Source organism: Lytechinus pictus, chromosome 3 (assembly GCF_037042905.1).
Source record: "Lytechinus pictus isolate F3 Inbred chromosome 3, Lp3.0, whole genome shotgun sequence".
Taxonomy (NCBI): domain Eukaryota; kingdom Metazoa; phylum Echinodermata; class Echinoidea; order Temnopleuroida; family Toxopneustidae; genus Lytechinus; species Lytechinus pictus.
The window spans coordinates 59,625,230-59,650,966 of record NC_087247.1 but is presented as its reverse complement, the minus strand read 5'-3'; the positions used below and the strand labels follow the sequence as shown (position 1 = coordinate 59,650,966).

General features: G+C 35.7%; 1 protein-coding gene across 1 annotated transcript; it reads right to left on the bottom strand.

Moving 5' to 3' along the window:
- Positions 1-1,494: 1,494 nt before the first annotated feature.
- On the bottom strand, positions 1,495-12,484 carry LOC129256883 (trithorax group protein osa-like). Its single transcript, XM_054895094.2, has 5 exons — positions 11,699-12,484; positions 8,940-9,009; positions 8,510-8,642; positions 7,956-8,115; positions 1,495-7,507 (listed from the first exon to the last, which is right to left on the bottom strand). The coding sequence occupies exons 1-5, from the start codon at positions 11,765-11,767 to the stop codon at positions 6,326-6,328; spliced, it is 1,614 nt and encodes a 537-aa protein (XP_054751069.2). The 5' UTR covers positions 11,768-12,484; the 3' UTR covers positions 1,495-6,325.
- Between the last annotated feature and the right edge of the window lie 13,253 nt (positions 12,485-25,737).

The window sequence follows — 25,737 nt, the reverse complement described above, 5'->3', positions numbered from 1 at the left end:
GAAGTCGAAATTGCACGTTAATCACGCTCTGTATGGTAAAATCATCAATATTAATGAGCTGTGTGATTGCCCGGGGATAAGGCGTTATCCCCGGCTAAGCAAATAGTATGGGGTTAAGAAAGACAGTGTGAATCGAAAAAAGATAGTATGGGGTTAAGGATAGTATGGGGTTAAGGAAATGCAGTGTGAAAAGCATATAAGTGCTTCTTGCTAAACAATTTTCCATGATTTTTCTTCAAATTTACCAGAGACAATAGATAAATTAAATTAAGTCTACAAAAATTCATGTATAATGTAGAGCTGTATAAGTGTCTATAACAGAATTATACACTGGTATCCAATACTAGAAAAAAATATCCAAAAATTATTTCTACGTAGATTTGTCTAAATATTCATTAAATAAAAACCCAAATTGTATTTTAATGAGACCTGGTTTTATTGCACTTGATATGGATATTCTGTTTACACCCTATCTTTAAAGTTTCTGGTTATTATTTTGATGGGAGGCTCTACAGGCTTGCCCCAGTACCACTGGCTACGCTCCTCTATACAACAAAGAAGGTTGAGCATAATATGATAATACATTGAAATATGAAGTAGCATAATAGTGCAATCCTGCCCAGTGTTACTTACACTCCAGAGCCGCTATTAAGATGGCAGCTAGCACAAAAGGCAGCTTTTCTACCACTCACAAGTCTATGGGGAGAAGAAAAGAAAGGGGGCTTAGGAAGAAGAATAGAGACCGACCTCGGGTCAAGCTGTAGAATTCTATCTGACCTCTTGCTATAGAAACACTTCAAGCTACAATACTAGACCTTGAGCAGTAATTACCCCGTATAATTTATTCACTAACAAAAGACAAATTCTTTATTAACGATTTCTACTTCTGTCTCCATGCCCTTTCTCTCTCTCTCTCTTGCTTCCATATTTGGATTGAAAATTTGTGCGTTCACGTGGCATAATTAGAAAATTGACAGAAAGCTAAATGAGTTATACATCAAAGTATGACCGGAATAGCAATACATGCACTTTTATAATATGAATTTGATAAAAAGGTACCTAACCAATTTTCAGGAGAATACATACTTGTATGTTCTGTAAGTGCAATTTCTCTATGGCTTTCAATACACAACATGAAATCTCTGTTCCTTGCCCAACATGATGTATAACATCAAAATTAATCTTTAAAAATGTCAAATAATTCAAATTTATCAAATTCTTCAGCAAATATCTCCCAAACACAACTGAAATCACATTTCTCATTGTTGTGTTTAGTGAAAAATATAAGATATTCAATAAATTGATCAACTAGCTCTTTATATAAAGTCATCTTTCTCTATTTTTCCCTAGAGAATAGAAACCATGCAATAAACTTGCATGAAGCATATTTGTACAATAACCCAATCAAACCGCACAAAGACTTCTTCTGGCTGTACATTCAAACCTGTATTTGCTACCCCCAATTCCTAGACTTTTTCCTTTTCTTTTCTCATTTCTCCTTATTTCTGTACCACAACCTTATGGTATTTGCTATCAGACGTATGCAAATACCCTACTTTTAGGGCTCCAGCATGAACTGCATACATACATTGCAACAACAACCAAAAAGAAGAAACCTACTGAAATCATGAATACTACACACTTAGTATGTGTGATTCTATTTGCTTCTACAGGTTGACATTAACAATTTAAAAAGCTGGCTTGCTGAAATATTAAAGAGCAATTTTTCAAATTAACGAGGGAAAGTCAATGAAAAAATGAAATGTGAATCTCATTATTTCCCACACTGTATGTATTGGTTCCTCATCTATTATGAATGAATACATGAACATGGAAATGACTGGGTTCAAGTGAACTTAGTCTATCTCTATCTATCCATACATCTGGGAAAGGCAGGAATTACAGTGATTAGGGATCTTTATCAGTCATAATCACAGTTATTTACTTACTTCATTTGGTCATCTACAAGAATTTAAATATTTTTTTCATTATGAATATAACATGAAATTACTGAATGAACAAATACAATGTATATCTTTGAACTAATAAAAAACAAGTTACATACGAGAATTACTGAAACAGATTTGATAGAATACACATTATTCCTAAATTATTCACATCTAGCCAAAGGGAAATATGATACTTGACATCACTTCTATAGCAACCTACATTCAAGCTATTTAACACTGTTACATGTACTTTTATACCATAATGACAATTCCAATTGCAAAGCTAAATTTTTCTCTGGCATCTAAATGACCCCTTAAAAGTATCATACAAACCTATGGGTGAACAAAAGACCAGATTGAGTCAAAGACTAAATGCAATAACCTAGTGCTTAATACCAGGGGGCGACACACACAAACATACACAGGCAGTTTCTACACGTTGGAGAATATGCGGCTGGCAGTGAACGTGTAGTTATTCTCATGATATGTATTCATACAAGGGCTCACTCACTTCATCCACATACATAGAGCCTATTATGCCAATTCAATGACAACATCCATGAATGTTTGGTTGGCTAAATTGAAATCATAATTGTGCAAATCCATTGGCACGTACAAGCATTTAATGTTCTGAGCACGGGTTAGCTCTTTTTTTCCCTCCCCTGCTTTGCTTTCTCTGTATCACTGTCATGGTTATATTTATTGGTAAGAGTGCATTTGAGCAGTTAATATGCTCCCCCACACAGATTTGAGCATGACATAATCTTTTATTGATGAATCATATCAGAATTTGCTTCCACTCTCTAACCTTTACAAATACAACAATATTAAATCAGATTTAAGCTTTTTTGTATGGATAAAATATCCTTTCATACTTCAAAATATACTGAAATATAAAAACAACATATACAACCTTATTGTGTGTTTTAAAAATGATATACATGTAAGTGAGTGAAAGGGAAAGTGCAATGACAAAGGGTACACAAGTGTAGTTCATATTAATCTTGTGTGTCTAATTCTCAATGGATCATTTGGATGATCATGGTAATAGCAATGAGTATATGGCTAATTTACATGTATTTTTTTTCTTCTAAATACTATCACCCTATCATTCACCTGCAGCTAACTTAGATCAATATGGCACTTAATTCTCATCTTCCACTCAACCTGACATATAGGAAGATAGGCAAAAACTAGAGTATGTCTTGCATGGTTTTTGGTTGTAATTCTTTGCATTCCCTTTACAATTACAGAGCTTTGAGATGTTTTAAACTTTATGAATTATAATTTCATATATTGAGGAAGATCTATTGTCCCATTTCACATATCAAAACAATCTAATGAGTAGTCCTACCAAGGAATGCTGACAAAAAAATCATTTCCCTTTCAAATATTCATAGGATGGCCATGATATTTGGAGAAAATGAAAATTAGAAAAACAAATCATTACTAATCTTGAAAATCAAGGAATGAAACAATTGCCAATTCAAAATGGTCTCAAGACTAACGACTCCTGTTCACTAATTTCTAGTTTTATCACAATTCATCTAACACATATTCAGAAGGGTCCTGACTCATTTTATACAGATACAAATGTGGTATTATAAACAATTACAAAGTAAAATATAAGATTATATTAAGTCCAAAATAGAGATTTATATTATGGAAAACTGGTGCACATGTCTTCTATACCAACATATTTCTCATATTAACAAACCTTACTTCATAAAGTTAACACATCTTTGAAGAAATGGGAGTACAATGAAATGGGGGAAGGGGGTGTCTTCCTTTTCTGAATATTCATAACAGAATACTTGGTTAAAAGTCTTGAATCTTTTCTGAGGGTTCATAATTCTTAAAGTTATATCAAAAGACATAATTCTAGATATGATAATTATTTTAATCATGAATATTTAATAACACCTATAAAACAAAATTTAAATGAACTTTTTTTGGGGGGAGGGAAAATAAAAGGAGTCCACTCTTCCGACATTAAAAGAGGGTTAATGAAATTTAAAAAAATTAAAAAAAACACTTAACTTTATACCAAATGCCTCAAAACATATCATGAAATCATTTCAATAAGAATGAACTTTCAGAAAAAACAAGTAGAAAGTATCTTCTATTGAAGATCATTTTTGGAATTCAGAGTTTGTTTCCTTCAAACTATTTGGTACATCACAATACATTCATGAAGATATATCCTTATCTTATCTCACTTTGTCTGAAATCTATACATTCTCCTACTTCACAGTGGAGAACCACACTGTGTGCAATGCCCTGGTAAAAGTGTTTAAGTATTCATGTTTGGTTCTTATCATTTCTTTCTTGAGATTGCATCCACTATCATCTTCATTTGTTTCTTTGAGCAATACATCTCCCCTTGAACTCTCACATTTGTTACCCTGTACTATGCATACATTGCACTCTCATTGCATGAAGGAAAATGCAAACACAATTAAAAACTGGCTGAGAACATCTGATGCTAAATAAATACTTGTTTAAAAAGGAACTCTGAAAACATACATATCTCTGACATTTGAGGTAACTGGAGAAATGAATAGATGCCCTCAGCATAGCAAGATGGCATGAAAATAATATAAGAGGGAAAGGGAAAAGAATGAATTATAAAACATATCATGGCTAGATGTCTCATTGCTTTTCTACAATGAGTATCCCTCTTCCCTTAAGTTAAGGATGTCATCCCATTGTTAAAATACATTACCCATTCAAAAATTTAATGAGGTAGCTTATTACAGCAGTCTAATTATAGCAGCATATAGAATTTCATCTTCCCATTGAAATAAACATGTACAAATGGGGCTACATGTATTGAGCAGTTAAAATGTACATTTAAACATGATTACATTATGCAATTAATGAATTCATCCTTGTATGATCAAGCCTTATTGAATGACAGCATGTCAATATTTACATGTACAAGTGTAAATGAACTCTAAAATAATATATAGACTAAATGAAAACCTCTTTATCTTCAAATCTATATGTCAACAAGTCAATATGTTTACTCAAAGTAATTTTTCCTTTTCTGTGATGTTGGACTGTAATGTACTGTACACTTTCTTTTGATAATGTGATTTTACACAGAGCTTTACAGAGCTTTGTTATTAGTATTTCTCATAAAAAAACTGCTAATCCAATGTGAATGAAGAGTAAACATATTCCATGTTGTCATTCACATTTAATAGTTAATATCACTTAACAAAATAGCACAAAACAGACAGTTATGACCTTGCATAAATCAGACTAATTAATGTTGAATGTAACAAGCAACATGATGTAGCAAATTGGTCCAATCTATAGGCAACATTCAACTTCAAACATTTCGTGGAAATTCTATAGCACAAAATTCAAATATGTCTTGTCACTCTGCCAAGTATCTATATGGAATTCAAAGTCTTTTCTTTTCCTTTTAAATTCTTAGCATCAGGCCCCATTTAAGAGCTATGGTCGTTACTTTGTCAATAAAAATCGACCCAAGTCAATCTTTATTCACTCCATCATCCACTAGTACGGAGTCATTTTTCCATCCCAGCACAAAGTGCTAAGTGTTACTCATAGATTTTTCAGTCTTATATTTCATCATACTACTTGCATTGACTCATGGAGGTGAAATCATTACAGGGCAAGTATTTCATAAGGGCATGTAAACCTCTAAATGGGCTCAAATCTGATCAAAACAAAAGCAAGCTAATTTAATCCCCGACTTTATAAAAAATGTCTTCTTTTTTTTTTTGCATAGTATCTTTATCCTCTAGAAAAAAAAACCCAATAATCTTGATTTGGACTCCAAAAATTACAGTAAAATGAAAAAAAAATAAACATACATCATTTTCTTTAAATGATTTGGTATAGCAAAGATTCTGCATGAGGAATGCTTAAAATATCATCCTCAAGATTGTTTTTCTTCAATTTAGCAATGCGTATTTGATAGCATGATTATGACACTGCTTTGCATATAACACGTAAATGACACAAATTAGCAGCAATATACAAACTATACATCCTATTTCTGCAATTTAACATTAACATCAAATCAAAATAGTGAAGCTGCAAATTAGTACATATAATACGCACATACGACTCTCAACATACTGAGCAACATATGTTTATCAAAATGTTCTTAACTAATTCCTCAGGTCTCATAACTTGGATCGTTTTAAAGAAAAAATAAAGGCATGACAATAACGACACAATTAGAATTGGCAGAAGAAAATCAGAATGCAAGGTGACCAATTTCATCTAATGGGATACAGACCATTTTAAGTACCAACTGTTTTAGGTTATGACATGATTTGACATAAAAAACAATCTCACCTGATGGTGATCATACTGGATGGAGAGATGATGAATTTTTAGACATTACTTGTACCTCCACCACCAGGGTTAGGTTCCTGTTGAAGATAGCCTTGATGGCCAGCAGCAGGCATATTCTGGTATGATGACTGATTATACCCTGGCATCATAGGGTTACTGGGACTTGATCTCTCCTGCATAGAACTCAGTTGGATGTTGGCATGTTGTGCAGGTTGTGGTATTGACGGTTGTTGAGATTGTTGTTTCTGTTGTGGTGACCGGGATGCTGTTGATGCTGGTGGTTGTGGAGGCTGTGATGGTGGAATGGGAGGTGACTGCTGTGGCTGGCGTTGCTGCTGCTGCTGAGGTGCAGGTGGACGGCACATGTTGTTGCTGTATGGCTGGTTTTGTTGGGGAGTTGCCCCTCTAGGCCCAGCAGGTCCCTGACCTATTAATTGCCGATGACCTATTGGTATTCCCTGGTTATTGATGCAAGGTATTTGATCCAAGAAATCGTCCATTAGATCCAGCATGCTTGGATTGTGTACATGCTGAACATCATATTGTCCATAGTTATGTGACATGGGCTCTTGCTTGATGACAGACATACTCTGGCCTGAATTCCAACCAGACGAACATAACGTGTAATCTCCAGCCTCTTGCTTCACACCAAAGGAGTTCTCAGACCTCTGCAAGGGGGTAAACCCTGTACCACCACTTCCACTCATTTGTTGGGGAGGTGGTGGGGGCAGAAGTTGTGGTTGAGGCTGGGATACATGATGATAGTAAGGCGGTGGATTTGATGGCATACAAGGCCCATCAAGGCCAGGCTCTCTCTTAATCTCCACTCCACCATGAACAGGTGGTTGACCAGGGAACCCACAGCCCCCCATTCCTCCATGATATGACCCATCAACTGGCTCTGATTTCACGCCTGGATGATGCGATACCTGTGGCGGTGGTGGTGGTAATGCCGGATGTGGAGGTGGCTGCTGCTGCTGCATCTGTTGTTGTTGTTGAATCTGTTGTTGTTGCTGTTGCTGCTGCTGTTGTTTCTTCTTGCTTTTTGTTTTGACAGGGGTTGGTGGCATGGTCTCTATTGGTGGTCTTCTTATCTCTGACAGAGGAGTTCCTTTCATTTTATCTCTCAGCTCTTTGAGTGTTATGTAGAACGGAACTTTGTCCTGTGCTCTCGGAAACTGTGAGCACCTCGCACTCGAAGAAGGCATAACATATATAACCTGAAAATGAGCAACGGATAATAGAGAACAGAAACTTACCACATTCTTTCCAAAGACAAAATTTACTTATATCATTGGGCATTACTCCTCATTATTTCTCAAATAAATACATATGGGCTCATTATGGTGGTTCATTTACTGAATGTTCAGCTGTTAGTGCATTTGTGTGTAATTTTCAAAATGAAATACTCTTGACATGAAGTAGCATTTTGATCCAGCTTTGTAAATTAACCTAGCCAAGAATTACATTTATGATTATATAAGAACGATGAAATATATTTTTCAAAATGCACTTGTTCACATATATTGCTCCATTTCCAACTAATAATGTGACTCCGTCAATAAGAATGGAATGCGAACTTTAAAGAAAGCTTTTCATACAGAAATTTAACTGGATTCTACTGTCTTTACATTGCTGTATTGAATGAATTCAGATTATTTGACTTACTGTTTCAGTTCCTGGAATGGTTTCAGGCTGTCTACCAACCTCAAAGTCTTTCTTTCCACTGTAGATCTCATATATTCCCTTGCCATTAAAGCAGGCTATTAATGGACGATACTTCTGAATCTTTTCAACCACTATCTTTGCTCCATCTTTAATTTCTTTCCTGTTGATATATCAATAAAGACACAGACATACACTCAATTAATCAGGGCAAGCTTTAACACGGTTAATATTGTAAAGACAGTTGCTTTAACAATTATTTCATCAAAGTATGTGTATATATATATGCTTCAGTCGCAATGGAGCAAATACATCAGACAACATATAAACAGTTTGGTGCAGGGTTCAAGAATTCTATCAGTCAAGAATATGTCTACTAGGGGCCCATTGCATAAAACTTTTGCCGTATGTAAAAAATCTCTGGCAAACAAAATTATGCCATCGACACAGAAATTATGCCCCTAAGAATGAAGAATTATGTAACTTTCAGAGAGCATCAATATATATGATTATACAGGCTATGCAATGAGATGATAAAAGCAATCAACTTGACCTACCTCTTAAGATCTGCACTTCCTCTTGTCGTCCTGCCGACTATATTTGTGAAACCTACTCCAAAGTCAGGTAACTTGACATCATCCATACAGGTCATTGGTTCAGGTACAAGACCAGAAAGATACAGGCACTTCCCTGTTCAGATAATCATGGGAAAAATAATCAGAGAAGTTTTCTCCAAATAACATGCATCATACATGTAGGAACAGATGGAACAACATCCACAAGCCGATATCTCCACCCCCCCCCCCTTCTCTCTCTCTCTTTCTTTGTTTATATTTGTATCTTGATATCTCTCTTTTCTCTAAACTATTAAAAATAAAGTGATTTACAGAAAAACATGAAATACAGAACCAGCCTTCGTGAATTTTGAAAATAGTAATTCAATATGAGTAATCTAAAAGCAAAAATGAATTTGTAAATTAAACTTACAAAAATGATTTCCTGGTCCAGCATAATGGTGACCTTTGTATGCAGCCATTAAACCTGGGTTGATGCCAATCTAAAAGAGAGAGGAAGAAATAGGTCATGACACACTTGCTGACTGAACAGTAATAAAGAGTAAAGGAAGGTTTAAATGAATGGAGGAAATTGTATTAGCTTATATCTTCCAATGCAAATAATCAAGAACAGATTCACTAGAATAAAACAAATCAGCAGCTGCAGGCAATCATCAAAATAAAACAAGATGGATTCTTGACTGCACCTATAAGCCTCTGCCATAGACAAACCAAGAATACATGTATATTACACATCCAACTTCTAAATTTTCAAATAACAACCTCTGTGATCTTTGACCTAGTGACCCCAAAATCTTATCAGATGATCCTAATTCACAAATGTATACAAGAGCAAAGTTTGGATCGGGGGGGGGGGGGGGGGCCACTTCCATTGCCGAGTAGATACCATGCGCGACCATGGGGTCTCGAAAAGCACCCTAAACAAGTATTTTCCATATTCTGAAAATGCACCCCTTAACAAGTATTTCCGTGTGAAACCTTACCCTTAACAAGTATTGGAAACAAAACGATACTCTTGGCAAGTATTCCCTGAATTGAACCCCTAAACAAGTACAGCGATATTTTTATTGTTATGTCACGGACGTCGGTCTTCGGTATTACCTTTACCTACATCATTGGGTTTAGTACGGCCCCACCTCCCACACCTCGCGCAAATCGTACTCTAAGCACGTAGTGTTGACTGTTGGGCAAAAAGTACACCCTTTATAAAACACTTTAGACTTAATTTTTGATACCCACGCAAATTCGACCCTAAACACGTTAGCTTTCCAAACAAAATAGATACCCTTTTTTCATTATTTTAGTGTTTTTGACACCCTTATTACGTTACGTACGTAACGTGACCAATCTTGAAAAAGACTTCCTTTTTACGCGTTTTTTTTGGTCGCGCATGGTATCCACTCATCAATGTAAGTGGGCCCCCCCCCCCCCCGGTTTTGAAATTGATCCCTCAAACAGATCTTCGCTTATGAGAAAGATTATAATACACATAATGGCCACTGTGACCTTTGATCACATGACCCCTCAATCTAATCAGTTTATTGTCACTCCCAAATACATTGGCGTAGATTATTCTTGTATCAAACAAAACCTAGACCGAGGAGGTCTAAAATATGCCCACTTTCCTTTACTGATTTCTAAGTTTAATGCCTCTTTAAAAGAAAAATAAAACGTTGCAGAGAGATGGTACTAGATGGCAAACTGCCAAATTTGATTCCAACGGTTGACAATTACTTTCTGGCCATTAAAGGTTGGCATGTTAGAAGATACTCAATTATAATTTACATAATTATTGACCTTTGCGAGAGGGGGCACTTTCACTGACAAGTGCATATCATGCGTGTCAAAACAAATGTGTAAAAAGGCTACTTCTAGATATGGCACATTTTACGTGAGGGTGTAAAACACACTAAAATGCTGGAAAAAAAGGGTTTACATCCTGTATTTTTCACACAGTAACATTTGTGTTTAGGCTCTGATTTACGAGGGGAAAACAAGATAAGATATTAATAAATAAGGTATAATTTTTTTGACCAACATTTTGTGTTTAGAGTGTGATTTACCCCCAAACAGATTCACAAAGGATGTATCCCCCATACACCTTGCAAGTGAAATGCCCAGGACAACAGGTCTGAGAGCAGATCCCTAGAGTGCATTTCAAAGTCATTGAAAATACTTGCTTAGGGTGCTTATTGAAACCCCATGGGCCATGAAAAGGGGTTCACTTTTAAAATGGATTCAAAAAAAAAAACAAAAAAAAATTGTTTTTAATCATTCAACAAGGCATAAGCGATTTTGTGTCTCGCCCACTTATAAAAAATAACCCGAAATACTGTCATTTGCGAGGGCACGTAACAGAATGGTAACAAAGCTTCATTGTGAAATGAATGTTGACCTCAAAATGGACTTTGACCATACCATGTGACCTCCGAACACAATAACATGCAGGTCTCCTAAGTACACCTACGACCCAAGTTTGGTCGAAAAGTGACTTACGGTTGCAGAGTTAGGTGTAATAAGAGTCTTGCATGTAAACTTTAGCGTTGACCTGAAAATGACCTTTGACCTTACGATGTGACCTCCGATGGCAGCATGACATGCAGGTCTCCTAACTACATCTTCAATCCAAGTTTGGGTGAAAAGTGACTTGGGGTTGCGGAGTTAGGTGTCATAAGATAGTCTTGTATGTAAACTTTAACGTTGACCTGAAAATGACCTTTGACCTTACCATGTGACCTCCGACTGCAGCATAACATGCAGGTCCCCAAGTCCATCTACCATCCAAGTTTGGTTGAAAAGTGACTTACGGTTGCAGAGTTAGGTGTCATAAGAGAGTCTTGCATGTAAACTTTAATGTTGACCTGAAAATGACCTTTGACCTTACAATGTTACCTCAGACTGCAGCATAAGATGCAGGTCCCCCTAGTCCATCTACCATCCAAGTTTGGTTGAAAAGTGACTTACGGTTACGGAGTTATGTGTCATAAGGTTTGTGACGGACGGACGACATTTGGATCCCTAAGTCTCGCCTTCACCTCCGGTGGGCGAGACAAAAACCATTATAGCAGGGATAAATGAATCTTCCGTGTTAACTCATCAACAACAAGCTTGAGATGTTATTCTAATAGAATCTTAATACTATAATTTAGAGAAAGAAACAAATACACTCACTATAACAATGTCGAGATTGTGCACCAATATGTCTGGTAATGTCCTCTTCACAACCTCTTCCTCTGGCATCCCATTGAAACGATCAACTTTCCTTCTTGGTTTTTTCTCCTTCAACTTATCAGTAAGCTTCTCCTGCTTTGCCTTCTTGCCTGGTTTCTGTTGTTGTTGTGGGTCAGGTGATGGTGTTTGGATGACCGGTGGAGGAGGGATGTAATGACCACCATTGTATGGTGGTATTCCCCCTCCTCCTCCTCCACCACCCCCTCCACCACCAGGATGATGATGTTGATGATGAGGATGGTTGTATTGGTGGTATGTATCTTGCGGTTCAGCCTTGATGGTTGGGTAGGCCTGTTGGGGCTCTGGTTTAATCACAGGATAATCCTGAGGTTCAGATTTGATGATCGGGTGCCCAAATCCACCGCTATGTAAGGGAAAAAAGTATGTATCGTGTGTTCAATATACAGAGGATAACATGTAATAACTTCTAATAAGCATCAAAGAAATACATGGATTTCATCTTAATACCTTCAACTTACTTCAAATTAATGTAGAAATATTGTTATTGAAAACTTGTGCAATTTTCAAGTACATAATAGGATCATTCACACTTTGAATGAAAAGGGGATTCTTTGAATAAATTAAGCTCCAGAATATACAAGATATGAGAGGAAAACAAGTCTATTCCTGAGGTGCCTGAAACTTGCCTGTGTGAGATAAAAAAGAATCAATGACTTCTTGCATTTACCATGGTAATCAATAATGCGATTGCAAATTTGCAATCTGGTACATGAATCTGCAGGACCGCAGCTTTGTTAATAGCAAGTTTTTATTAAATTCTAACTTGCTAAGCTTGTATGCAAATCTTCTGTCTTTATACATACAAATCACACAAGGATTTTCCTACGGATATTTTTCTTGAAAGAAAAATAAGTGATATCACCAATATAGTTGATAAGAAAGTGCAATACATAGCCTTTGAAATGCAATACTTTGATGAAAACATGGAATTTGATAATACAATATAAGCATGATATTGTCATAATGCTAAACCATTATTTTCGTTTTAAATTAATAATTCAAACAAAAATTATAATTTCATTATCAGATCTCATGTTCAACTGAGAAACCAATGAACAAATGAATCTAATGAATAGGTCGCATTTCCTAATTTCCATGTACGGGATATGCTGAAACCAAACTACTATCTCATGAGGAGAATTAAGTTCCTTTCCTGTTCATATGTGTCACTTTACAGTTTTGATGTAGAATACAAAAGACAAAATGTTGGAAAAACATTCAGCATATGAATATGTATATCCAGCATATGAATATGTATATCCAATTGCATTTAATAACATATTTTACAACATAACCCCATGCATAGTTATGATACTTGATTAAAATGTGTGTCCACTTGATAAAAATATAATAAATGTATTGAAAATGTACTTAATTGATTTATAAAAGTCCTCTCAGAAAAAAAAAAATCCTTTCCCAATGATTTTGCAAAATTAATGTAATAGTTTTCACGTGACTTTAAATATTGCTTCCACATTGTGCTAATTTTGATGTATCCTCTGGAACATACATGTGTCATTCTTTAGTCATACTTACTGAAATATTCTAAGCATGTGTATTGATGATGTGTCACAACCCTCCCTCCGACAACTAGAAGTGCATGTACTCTCCATTTTTTCACTCATTAATTATGAATTTAGAGACAGAAATAGCTTGGGCTGGGATCCTTTTAGTGTTTGCCTTTCCTGTTAGTCACAGATGTTGAATCAACAATAGTTAAGCTCCCAAATCTTGCTTTCTTCCTCTCTCTACCTGGCTCTCTGACTTCATAAACTCATGCTTTCAGTGTACAACTATAGGTGGTTTCAAACCGCCTCGATCACAAGAATCCCCGTTAAATTACGAGAACATTTTTAGGCTAAAAAATACCCATTAATTATTCCTGCATTCACACCACCCCGAAACATACCCTTCGGGATAAATTCCTGAAGTTAGGAGCATGCGCAGTATGGTCTAATAAGCAGGCAAGGCGCGAAATTCAAAACCACTAGCCCAGCAGCCACCCACGGTGCCCGCGCCCAACGACACGCTGGGCTAAAAGTTCCCGTAAATTGCTTTCACATTGCCAAAATACCTGCGACCTTGGAAAAATCCCCGCGAAAGTTCTCGTAATTTCGCCAAGTACCTACTATTTAGCGGGTATTTTCTTTCGGGGAAATTACGCGTAGTTTGCTTTCATATTACCAAAATACCTGGTATTTTCTGATCGGGGTAAATTTCCCAATCAATTTCCCGATCAGAGTATACCTGGCACTGACGAACTTCAAGGCGGTCTGAAACCACCTTATATCTCCACGATATTTTTTTTTTTGGGGGGGGGAGGGTAAAATGAGCTTTGGAATGTACCATTTTTATTAGACAGGAATAACCGTCGTTTCTGGGGATTTATTCAACAATTTCTGACATTTTACTGTAATCCCCATTTACCGACGGTAGGGTGTACGTGTGGGCTCGCATGTGTTCTCATTCCCTCCCTTTTGTCAATTCACAGTCCAAAGTTTGATGTAATTTTACACATTGAATTTACAATCTAAGAATGTATAAACAACAAACTTTTAAAACTTGATATTTCAATGTTTAAATACTTAAAATGATATAGATGAAAAAGGCATGAAAAATATCCTTTACTGATGTTTAATTGGGTTGAACACGATAAAAATGGTCAAAATGGCAGCCAAACTATAAAATATTTACAAACGAACGTCAACAATCACGAATGTGATATCGATATTGCTTTCGATATTATACGATCTGCTCCATATGCGAACGAAACCGAAGATAAACGATACTAGTTATACTAGTACTAGTACTAGTTATAATCGCGATATATCGATTCGAGACATTAAGTTAATAACGATAATGACGTCATTCAAGATGGCAACTTGCAAGAAAAACCGTCAGGTCAGGTGAAAATGTCTTAGATGACAGATTTCTCAATCATCCAGAGGATTTTTTTCAATAACTCCGGCCCAAGGTATGCAATTACTTCAGTTATTTATATTTCCCTGATAATGGAAACCATGAAACTTTCAATTTTGCTTAAAAAACAGTTTTAAATCGCGATCTATAAAACGCTAGTTCACTATACGTTGGCTGTAGGTACGGGGCCCCATCCCCTTCAGTCTATGTATGGTGAGTGGAGCCAACGTAGTTCAGCGGAACAACCAAAATACAGAGACTGAAGCTTTTGGTCTACATTTTTATACATATATTGTAATTTAAGAGAAATATTGATTTCAAGGGATAAGTAGGATGAAATTAGAAATGGAAACCTACAAATGACTCAAGATTGGATCTAATTCCCTGGCCCCCCCCCCCCCCCAAAAAAATAATAATAAAAATAAAAATCCATCAATAAAAAAAACTATGCTCTCATGAATTATTGACAATTGATGTCTTGATACACAAAGATTTTGATTGTACTTTATATTAGCTGGTGATGCTTGTAATACTAATTATGATGATCATAATTACAAGTATCCCCAAACAATGTTTTAATAAAAAATTTATCCAATTCAATATTTACAAAATTTGGGGGCAGTTTTACATATGAATATTTTTCAATGTTATACGGGAGTTATAAATTTTGTTGCTATCTGGTGGATTTTCTACAATTAGCCTTGAACAAGGTACCATAGCACAGAGAACTACATGTACATGTATTGTGAGTTTACATTTAAATGATGGTAAATATTTAATAAACACAGTTCACTAATTAATATGGGTGAATTATAAATAACCCCTTATCTTAATTCTCTAGTCTTTAGAAGTGGAGGTATAAAGATATTTCCAGATAGCTAAAAGGGGATTAGATAAACAGGTAAAATATCATTTGAAATGTACATGTAAAGAACATCCTTCTCTCCCATCAAAGATAAAGTAAACTACATATATTTAATTTAGAATCATCTGACAGGTAATTTCATTTCAACAAGACATTTTATTTTATACATGCATAGTACTCACTGTGTTGTATTATAAAATAAATCTAATAAAGCCCAGTTTCTTGTCTATTTTTACAGAGTCGAGGCCACTCACAAATCAAGTAATTGTGAATATGTAGTTATTCTACCAGAAAAATCAATAATTTCTTGATAAATATTTTATGACTAGGCAAAAGGCAATATAGGCATGTAGTATTAAACGGTGGAAAGAGAATAAATGGACAAACAATGTACATACAGTATGTAATCTACTTTTACAAGTGCTTCTCTTTAATTTTTTCAGGGAATCAAAGCCTCATTTACAGGTAGGCTACATGATTATAATAATTTTAGCAATGCAATAGTCCCTATAAACAAGGCAAAAGCGATTTTGTGTCTCGCCCACCTATGAAAATAACAAGAAATATCGTGATTTGCGAGGGCACGCAACAGAATTGTATCTAAACTTCATTGTGAAATGACTGGGATGGAATAACCCTTGTCATAAGGGCCTTTAATGTTGACCTGAAAATGACCTTTGACCTTACCCTGTGACCTCCGACTGCAGCATAAGATGCAGGTCCCCCAAGTTCATCTACCATCCAAGTTTGGTTGAAAAGTGACTTAGGGTTGCAGAGTTAGGTGTCAGAAGAGTCTTGCATGTAAACTTTAACGTTGACCTGAAAATGACCTTTGACCTTACCCTGTGACCTGACTGAAGCATAAGATGCAGGTCCCCCAAGTCCATCTACCATCCAAGTTTGGTTGAAAAGTGACTTACATTTGCGGAGTTAGGTGTCAAGAGTCTTGCATGTAAACATTAACGTTGACCTGAAAATGACCTTTGACCTTACCATGTGACCTCCGACTGCAGCATAACATGCAGGTCCCCCAAGTCCATCTACCATCCAAGTTTGGTTGAAAAGTGACTTACGGTTGGGGAGTTAAGTGTCATAAGAGTCTTGCATGTAAACTTTAACGTTGACCTGAAAATGACCTTTGACCTTACCATGTGACCTCCGACTGCAGCATAAGATGCAGGTCCCCCAAGTCCATCTACCATCCAAGTTTGGTTGAAAAGCGACTTACGGTTGTGGAGTTATGTGTCATTAGGTTTGTGACGGACAGACAGACGACGACATTTGGATCCGTAAGTCTTGCCTTCACCTCTTGTGGGCGAGACAATAAAATTCAATTTGACGTAAACTCTGGCTAAGATGGCAAAAATTGGGGAAGTAATTGCTCTTTTTACCCTCCCCCTTTTTTTGGGGGGAGGGAGGGTGTACCAAAGAAACTTTGGGGGAGTTCTGATACATATTATATAACAATAATATTTTTCTAAAATACAAGCTATGCTCCTTTCTATGAAAGTGGTTCTCAAATTCCTGTGGACATTATCAACAATCATATGAATGGGTAAATAGGGTAGGCCTACATTATAATTTGAATTTTCAACTAAGTGCTAGTCATAGCATAGGATGAAGATTCAAAATAAACCAGCCCTTGTATTCATAAGATAGGCTGATCATGTTCATAGGTCTGTATTAAAATTAATTTTGAAATAAAACATGGATAAAAAGGCATAATATAAAAAAATAATTCTATAGTTTTTATATGTACTAATAAAACTCCATTGATAATAAGCTATTGATGACAATGCTTCTCCAGCTTATTAAAGGAGAATGAAACTCTTGGAGCAAGTTAGCTTTTGTGAAAGCAGAAAAATCAAAGAATAAGATCAACAAAAGTTTGAGTAAAATAGGACTAGCAATAGAAGAGTTATGAGCATTTGAATGTCGAGATCACTGATGCTATGGAGATCCTCCCATTGGCAATGCGACCAAGATCTATGATGTCACAGATGAACAACTCTCCCCTTTTGGACACTGAAAATATACCCCAAAACATCTCTTTTTGCTCATTCTAATCATATGACAAACGATTCATCAATGATATAATGTTGTGAAACCTCTGTGCTTGTCCTCTCATAAAGAGAACACCTCACCTTGTGATAGACTCTATAAAAGTGAGAATATAAGTGAAATAAGTACTAAAGTAATGAGGGAGTTGTACGTGTGTGACATCACAGATCTTGGTTGCATTGCCAATGGGAGGATCTACATGGCATTAGTGATCTCAATATTCAAATGCTCATAACTTTTTTATTATTCATTCAATCTTCCTCAAACTTTCAACAATATATTTCTTTGATATTTCTCTTTGATATGGATTCAGCTGGTTTCAAGGGTTTCATTCTCCTTTAAGAAGAAGTACATGTATGTAAATTCAAATATTAAACTGACTGAAGTAAAAGTCCATGAGTGACTGAAAAGGTGATCACTGGGAAAATCAATTCCAGAATCATGTTTTCCCACTTGTGTTCAATGGTAATTTCTTTCATCAAGACAATATTCATTTCTTTGTCATACCCACATTTCTTCAACATGTAAAGTGCATCTTTATAATAATTTCATGGTGGACTCCCTGTAAAAAAATCATGAATGTACATGTAATCCTTCGGACTGAATACATTTTATTTTCTGGTACATACATGTATACATTGGAGTGCATTTGTCTTGTCCTTGCCAGATTTCTATTCAACACAATTTAAACAAACAAATCTTATGAATTGATGAATCTTCATTACTCCAACAGTTTTATACCCCTTTCATATTGCGCTTTTCACCGGCGAAGTTCGCCAGCGAAGGGGAAAGTGTCCAGTATGAAAGGTACACAGGAGAACTTCACCGGGGAAGTTCGCTGGCGAACTTCTCCACCTCTAGAGGTGGAGAACTTCGCTGGCGAAACTGTTTCACCGGCGAAGTTCGCCGGTGAAAAGGCCAGTATGAAAGCAATCCGGAGAACTTCTCCTCTTTAATGACGTCAGAGGTCATTTTTTTTCTCTCCCGAAGTCCCCTGTACCGAGATTCCGCGCGCGATAGTTGCAAGCTCAGCTGAATGCTATGGCCAAGTAGATACCCTCGAACATAATTTTTTTTTACTAACATCATTTATTAAAAAGCACTTTTTACATGTATAAAATGCGCTAAAATATAAAAACAAGGTGATATTGTTTGTTTTTATCGTAATACTTCCAAAATGTGTTGTAATTAATTTTTTTGATACCTTTTTGTAATAGGTAAGAAGTAATGTTTACAATTTTCTTTCGTTTGTTCTGCAATTGCCCGTTGACTTTCGCCGGGGAAGAAATGTCAGTGCGAAAGGGTACATTTTTTTCTTCGCCGGGGAAGTAAGGAATGCGAGGCGGAGAAGTTCGCCGACGAAGTTCGCCGGTGAAAAATGAAGAGGGCAGTATAAAAGGGGTATTAATTGGTCTTTGACTCTTTGTACATTCACATACACTGTGAAAACAAAAACAGCTAGAGGTCATATTCTATATTCATACACATACCTGTAGATCAAATCTTGTCTACAGTACAATGAATTTATAAATAGTTTTTAATGATATTACAGTAAGTTACAAATTATTGTGCCTGATATGTAGATATATATTTGAAAGGACTTCCTCCAAATCATTACTGAACCAATCTTGAGTGTAAAAATAGTCAATGTTTGAAAAAATCTACCTGTACTCACCTACATATTCCAAAGAAGAAACATTTCATGAAAATTACATGACTGTAGACCCTTGGCTCTGCTCATACAAAATCAGAGCTCATAAATATATTTATTTTCAAAATAATTGGATTTCAATGATTTTCCAGAGTATAAAATTGCAAATTTACATGACTCATCAATCACATGTGAAACTGGCATAGCAAAAAAGCTGGGTGACAGTTCTGAAACAGAACATACATGTAATTGCAGGACTAGCCTGAATGCGTTGCCAATATTCAAATAATTTTTCATCATGACTTTCTAAAAAGAAAATATCAAATTCTATGACTTTTCAATAAATTCCCTAAATGAACCCTGGCAAATTTTCAGCCCCCCCCCCCAAAAAAAAAACACAAATATGAATCAAGTTAGATGAATGTGCATTGTAACAAAGAGCAATGTATGGCTGGGAGAAGGAAGAGAGGTGTAGTACTAAAATTTGGTTCTGATAATGCAGTGTAACAGACATCTTGTCCATCATGAACTGACCATATTCAAGAGTTATTTTTGTTGGAATGGCAACCATACATTACTTTCATCGTGGCTTCTATTACCACATTTAGTGCACTTGAGAGATAACTTTGCAGAAAATATCCTAAAATCATACCCACATTTGAGAAGTTTTCGAAATATATTTTTGGGGAGCAAATAAGTCATAGATGTACATTGTATCAACTAAAAAGAACTCAACATATATATATACCATTATCCATTAATGATTATTGTTAAATCTACCCCCCACACACACACACATTCATTTATATGATTATTGTAAATGGAGGATCTTTATCTAATTCTTGCTTTGCTTTCATGAAGTATAGAATCAGATGAACATGTTGCAATGGAAGCCTGCAGATTGAATTCCATTTCAAAACAATCTATTCTGCAGTGTTTGGTGTTAGAATTCTCAATATGATTCTTGCTTTATCTGCAAATGTGATTTATAATTCAAAATTGATTCACTACAAAACATTAGTTTGGAAATGAAGGTTCGAGAAACAAATGTTGTTGCACTCAGGTTATCAAATGAATAGCACTCAATTACTGACCTAATAATGGAATGAAATTATCAAAGAAAATAACTCTCATGCAATTAACCTAGTTGCCTGCTGCACATTACATCAAATTACCAGTAATAGTGCTTGGAACGGAAATTAATTTGTATCACTTCTGAGGGGTAGCCGCACCTGAATACAATCAAGTAACATGTAATGGAAAGGCAGCGGTGTGTGTAATTGATAGTTTGTGAGTATAATTGTAATTCATTTCTTGAGTACTCAAAGCCCAAGGAAATGGTCTGACCCTGATGGGTACAACGACAACAAATGATTGATCACTGATCAATTACCTAATAAAAAGAACCCCCTTCTTTCTTCTTTAATACATGCAGATGCCTCTGGTACTTCATTTTCCTTGTTTAAAAGATAAAATACCTTGATCAGATCTTTTAAAACATATGTTCAAATAGCTTTAGTTCTGATTAAAATTACAAATACATTAATTAGAGGGGGGAATTAAAAGTAAACCTTGATGAGGGTCTAGCCTCTACATGCTTAATTTCCGATGACTGAGACCCAGACCCCTAAAACAGAACATTACATGAATTTATGGGGTGATTTTAATATAAAGTAGATAAAAAATCATTTCATTTCGAAAATCATCTACATGTATATACTGTAAGCATGTTTCAAGCATCTATTGGATTTACCCAAAAAATGATAACCATATACTTGTATAATTATGAATGGTACAAAATGTTAAGACCTAAGACATGCAGTACATCACGAGCAAATTGTAAATTTAACTTTTAACAGTGACTGTAATTTCTATAAAATATTACAAGTTATTCAAAATCCCAAAGCTTACTTGTAATTTGACTTTTGTACATTCTATTTCAAAGGAGCAGCTAAATGTAAGTATTTTTTAGTTTATATTTTTATACAAATTCATTATGTAGGTCTATTTGTTTTGCTTTTAAATAGTGAAAATATTGACTTCTATTACATTATTAAATCAATGTTTGCTTATGCAGATGATCATGGAGTGCTAGTAAAATGTCATATAGTAGAATGTCATATACGTCATTGCTGTAAAAACATTTCACTGGGTACTATGAACTACTGTACAGTGCAATAATTATGATTATAGCATCTAGCAAAGTACAAGTATAGGCACTACACAGCATTCATTGCAAAATGATTAACAAGAATCTAAACAAAATCATATATACGAAATGTAAATTATTCATGGCAAGGTCTTAAAGGTCAAATCCACCCCAGGAAAATGTTGATTTTCATAAATAGAGAAAAATCAAACTAGCAAAAGGCTAAAAATGTCATAGGAAACAGGTGTAAAATAAGAAAGTTATGGCATTTCAAAGTTTCGCTTATTTTTCACAAAAGAGTGATATGCACAATTCAGTGACATGCAAATGAGACAGTCAATGATGTCCTTCACTATTTCTTTTTTTTTTAATTATACAATATTTCATGTTTTTACATATTTGACAATCAACTTGACTGAACCATACAGTATTAAACAATGCTAATTCCACATGTTCTGGGAAGAATTAATTGTTTTTTTCACTCAAAAATGAGAAAATTAGAATATTTCATATTTCATATAATAAAATACAAAAGAAATAGAGAGTTAATGACGTCATCAGTCTCCTCATTTGCATACCGACCAGGATGTGCATATACCTGTTTTGTGAAATTAAACAAAACTTTAACATGTCATAACTTTCTAATTTTACATCCAATTTTGATGAAATTTCCAGTTATACTTGTTGGATTTTTCTCTTTATATTTAAATTAACTTTTTGTTGGGGTGGACTTGTCCTTCAAGGAGATTTTTTAAACTTAACAAACTGAATATAAAATATACTACAGGGGTGAGCTACATGTATTCATTTATTTGTATCAAACTGTATGCTGCAGTGATGTGACAATGCATGACTGTTGGTACATGGTGGCCAATAGTTTAATTAGAAAACACATGGAAATGAATATATTTTCTAAGCAAATCAGACATTCAATTGAGAATTTATTATGATGTATAATAAATGTAAATTGATTATTAAGTACTAAGTATTTAGAAGTACATTGTAGATAGGAATAGCTGCATTGGTTACATGTATATACAGGAGCCTTCAATATTTGGAGAAAAAAAATCAGTTCACTTGTCTTCGCCACAGTGAGTACTGTCATTGAAATCAGTCAGTATTGTCATGGTTGTGTAAATATTAATTGCACTTTAACACATGTAGAGACATTAATGTTAAACATGTGGATTAAGATGTATTATCATGAGGGCAAGGGGATTAAACACCATGCCTGCAATCAAGACTACAATGCATATGGAAGGCTTATATCAGGCTTTGGAAAAGCCAAATTAAAAGCACAAAGAAATTCATTTATATGACAGGATCCTAGTAATTAGAGGCAATGCACTTGACACTAGCAGGACAAAGGGAGCTAACAGGAATTGTGAAAATGAAATTTACCTGTACTAGGAGAGGTAGTGTAAATAGAAGCAGGTGTCCAAAGTTGTATTTCCCCAATTGTTTACACTGCATTTACTTGCAGGCCCTTGCTTCAATCATTTATGCTTCATGTATATACTACACAGTGGGTGCATACTAGTGATGCAGGAGAGAATTATGATAACATATGATCAGCTGTACTCCCTCATCTCAAATTTATTGGCATCCAGTACATGTACATGTGTTCACCCTCTGACAAAATGAAAAAATTCCACACATTCAGTCTGGTAAATTGTCAATGCTACTTCCTTTTTTTGCGTGTCTAAAAAATGGAGCCCTGAAACCGAATACATGAAAACACATGTATACAACCAAAATTTGAGGAAAACTTCATTTTATTATGAAATAACTATAACACTACATTTTGGGTGAAAAAAAAAAGGAAAATATATCCAGCAATAAAAGAATTGGTTGGCATCCCTGCAAACAAGCAAAACAAAAAATATCAAAACCGGATGTAAAACATAGTTTGATGCACTCGATACTGGTTTTCACAAAACGTAGCCTTTAGGCAATTGAGGGAGCCATAGATTTCATACTCAATATTGATATCAAATATTAATAACTATGACCCCTGTTACATCTGAAGGTTTCCTACCCGAGACCCGTCCGAGTACACTTGCAACCTTGACTGGATTATTGGTGGATTAGCTTCGCGAACGGACGAGTCCGAAATGTGGTCTGTTTACATCACAGCGTTCATTCCCTCCCCTATCGGTACGGTTTCAAGCGGTATCCGATTGCTGACACCAAAGGGCGCTCTCGATCTAGGCTCTGAATAATTTGCGCGCGCTAATTGAAGTTGTTTACATTTCGTTACACTCGTTACATTCGCTGCTACACAGAAATGACAGGGTGGGACATGTGCCGATCATTTCCAGAGAGAGTCGAAACGACTCTTTACCTTTACCCGAGATTCTGGAAGAATGCTGATGATCCCAGCAGTCGTTGAAGATATGATCGACTTGAAAAGGATAAGTTTAAAATGCTTCCTTCTTTCCACTCAAATCAAAGACTTTATCAATCACAATTCACATGTCGCATGCCGCAAAACATTCGAAGAACGATGGGGCTGGGGAGGGGATAGCGCGCGCTATGACGTAATTTGACAGCTGGCGAACGGACCGAGATAGGTTTGAAAGCTTGTGTGCATTAACATCTACGAATCGGTGGACCGGGGCCGGCCCGATACCTACCCGAGACTACCTCTGGATGTGGTCTCGGGTAGGTTCGCTAAAAGGTGGCCCAAGGTAGGTTTGGGATGTTTACATCTGATTTCTTTCCGACCCGAGGTAGGCCCTGGGCCGGCCTGAGGTAGGGAATCTCTCAGATGTAACAGGGGTCTATAGCTCTGGTGATAAAGAAGCTCTTCATTGATACACGAAAAATCTAATAATCATGATATTGACTAAACATGTTCCATTCATAAAGAATTTAACCAAGATTTACATTTTTGGAGATAAAAATGAAAATACATTAAAACATGTACTTCAAACAATAACAAGGCAAAAGCTATTTTGTGTCTCGCCCACTTATGAAAATAACCAGAAATATCGAGATTTGCGAGGGCATGCAACAGAATTGTATCGAAACTTCATTTTGAAATGACTGGGATGGAATAACACTGGTCATAAGAGTCTTGCACAGAAACTTTAATGTTGACCTGAAAATGACCTTTGACCTTACCATGTGACCTCCGACTGCAGCATAACATGCATGTCCCCCAAGTCCATCTACCATTGAAGTTTGGTTGAAAAGTGACCTACATGTACGGTTGCGGAGTTAGGTGTCATAAGAGTCTTGCATGTAACTTTAACGTTGACCTGAAAATGACCTTTGACCTTACCATGTGACCTCTGACTGCAGCCTAACATGCAGGTCCCCCAAGTCCATCTACCATCCTAGTTTGGTTGAAAAGTGACTTACGGTTGTGTAGTTAGGTGTCATAAGAGAGTCTTGCATGTAAACTTAACGTTGACCTGAAAATTACCTTTGACCTTACCATGTGACCTCCGACTGCAGCATAACATGCAGTTTCCCCTAGTCCATCTACCATCCAAGTTTGGTTGAAAAGTGACTTACGGTCGTGGAGTTATGTGTCATAAGGTTTGTGACGGACGGACGGACGGACGGACGACATTTGGATCACCAAGTCTCGCCTTCACCTCTGGTGGGCGAGACAAAAATATAAGTGTGTGATATTATCGACTCATTTGCATAATGCCAATGATGCACTTATTGAATTTTTTTGTAAAAATAGGCCAAAATATTTATATTAGAGTATCATAATTTTTGCTCATTATGACAGTGAATTTCATATAACATGTTCTATAATGTATTAAACCAAAATTTACTTTTTTGGAGATGAAAGAGAAAATATGATTCAAACAATTTAAATACAAAAGATATACATGTAGAATGTGTGTGATATCGTTGTTCTGACATTCGCATGCCAATGATGAACTCATTGACTTTTTAGTAGTGTCAAAAGTTTTCTTTATTTTTCATCTGATTTTCATGAAATTTTCAGCATTGTGCTTGTCTGCGGTTTTTCTAGTTATTCAACCTAATTTTTAATTTTAGTAGACTTGACTTTAATAAGAAAATTCAATTTACTACATTGGGAAATATTTTGATTTCTAACAATCATGTCATCCAGTGAAACATTTCATTTGGATGCTTGGAAAAATTTCAATAACAAAAATAATATTTTCATACAAGTAGGCCTATGTTTTCAGGTGTAAACTGGGCCTTTATTCATGATTGCTTCTCCTGTAGTACATGCACTTGCTGATGAATGAGTCACAACATTTCGCATAAGATTATAAATCTGCCAGTCATTCATGAAAAAGGTCAACCCTTGGCCTCCTCCC

Bases quoted from the DNA above. Each gene is read 5' to 3' on its own strand.
- LOC129256883 (XM_054895094.2), bottom strand. From the start codon at position 11,767: ATGCCAGAGGAAGAGGTTGTGAAGAGGACATTACCAGACATATTGGTG. The intron at 9,010-11,698 runs GTGAGTGTATTT...TCTCTCTTTTAG, and splicing joins ACAATCTCGACATTGTTATA to ATTGGCATCAACCCAGGTTT. The intron at 8,116-8,509 runs GTAGGTCAAGTT...ATATATCAACAG, and splicing joins GGAAGTGCAGATCTTAAGAG to GAAAGAAATTAAAGATGGAG.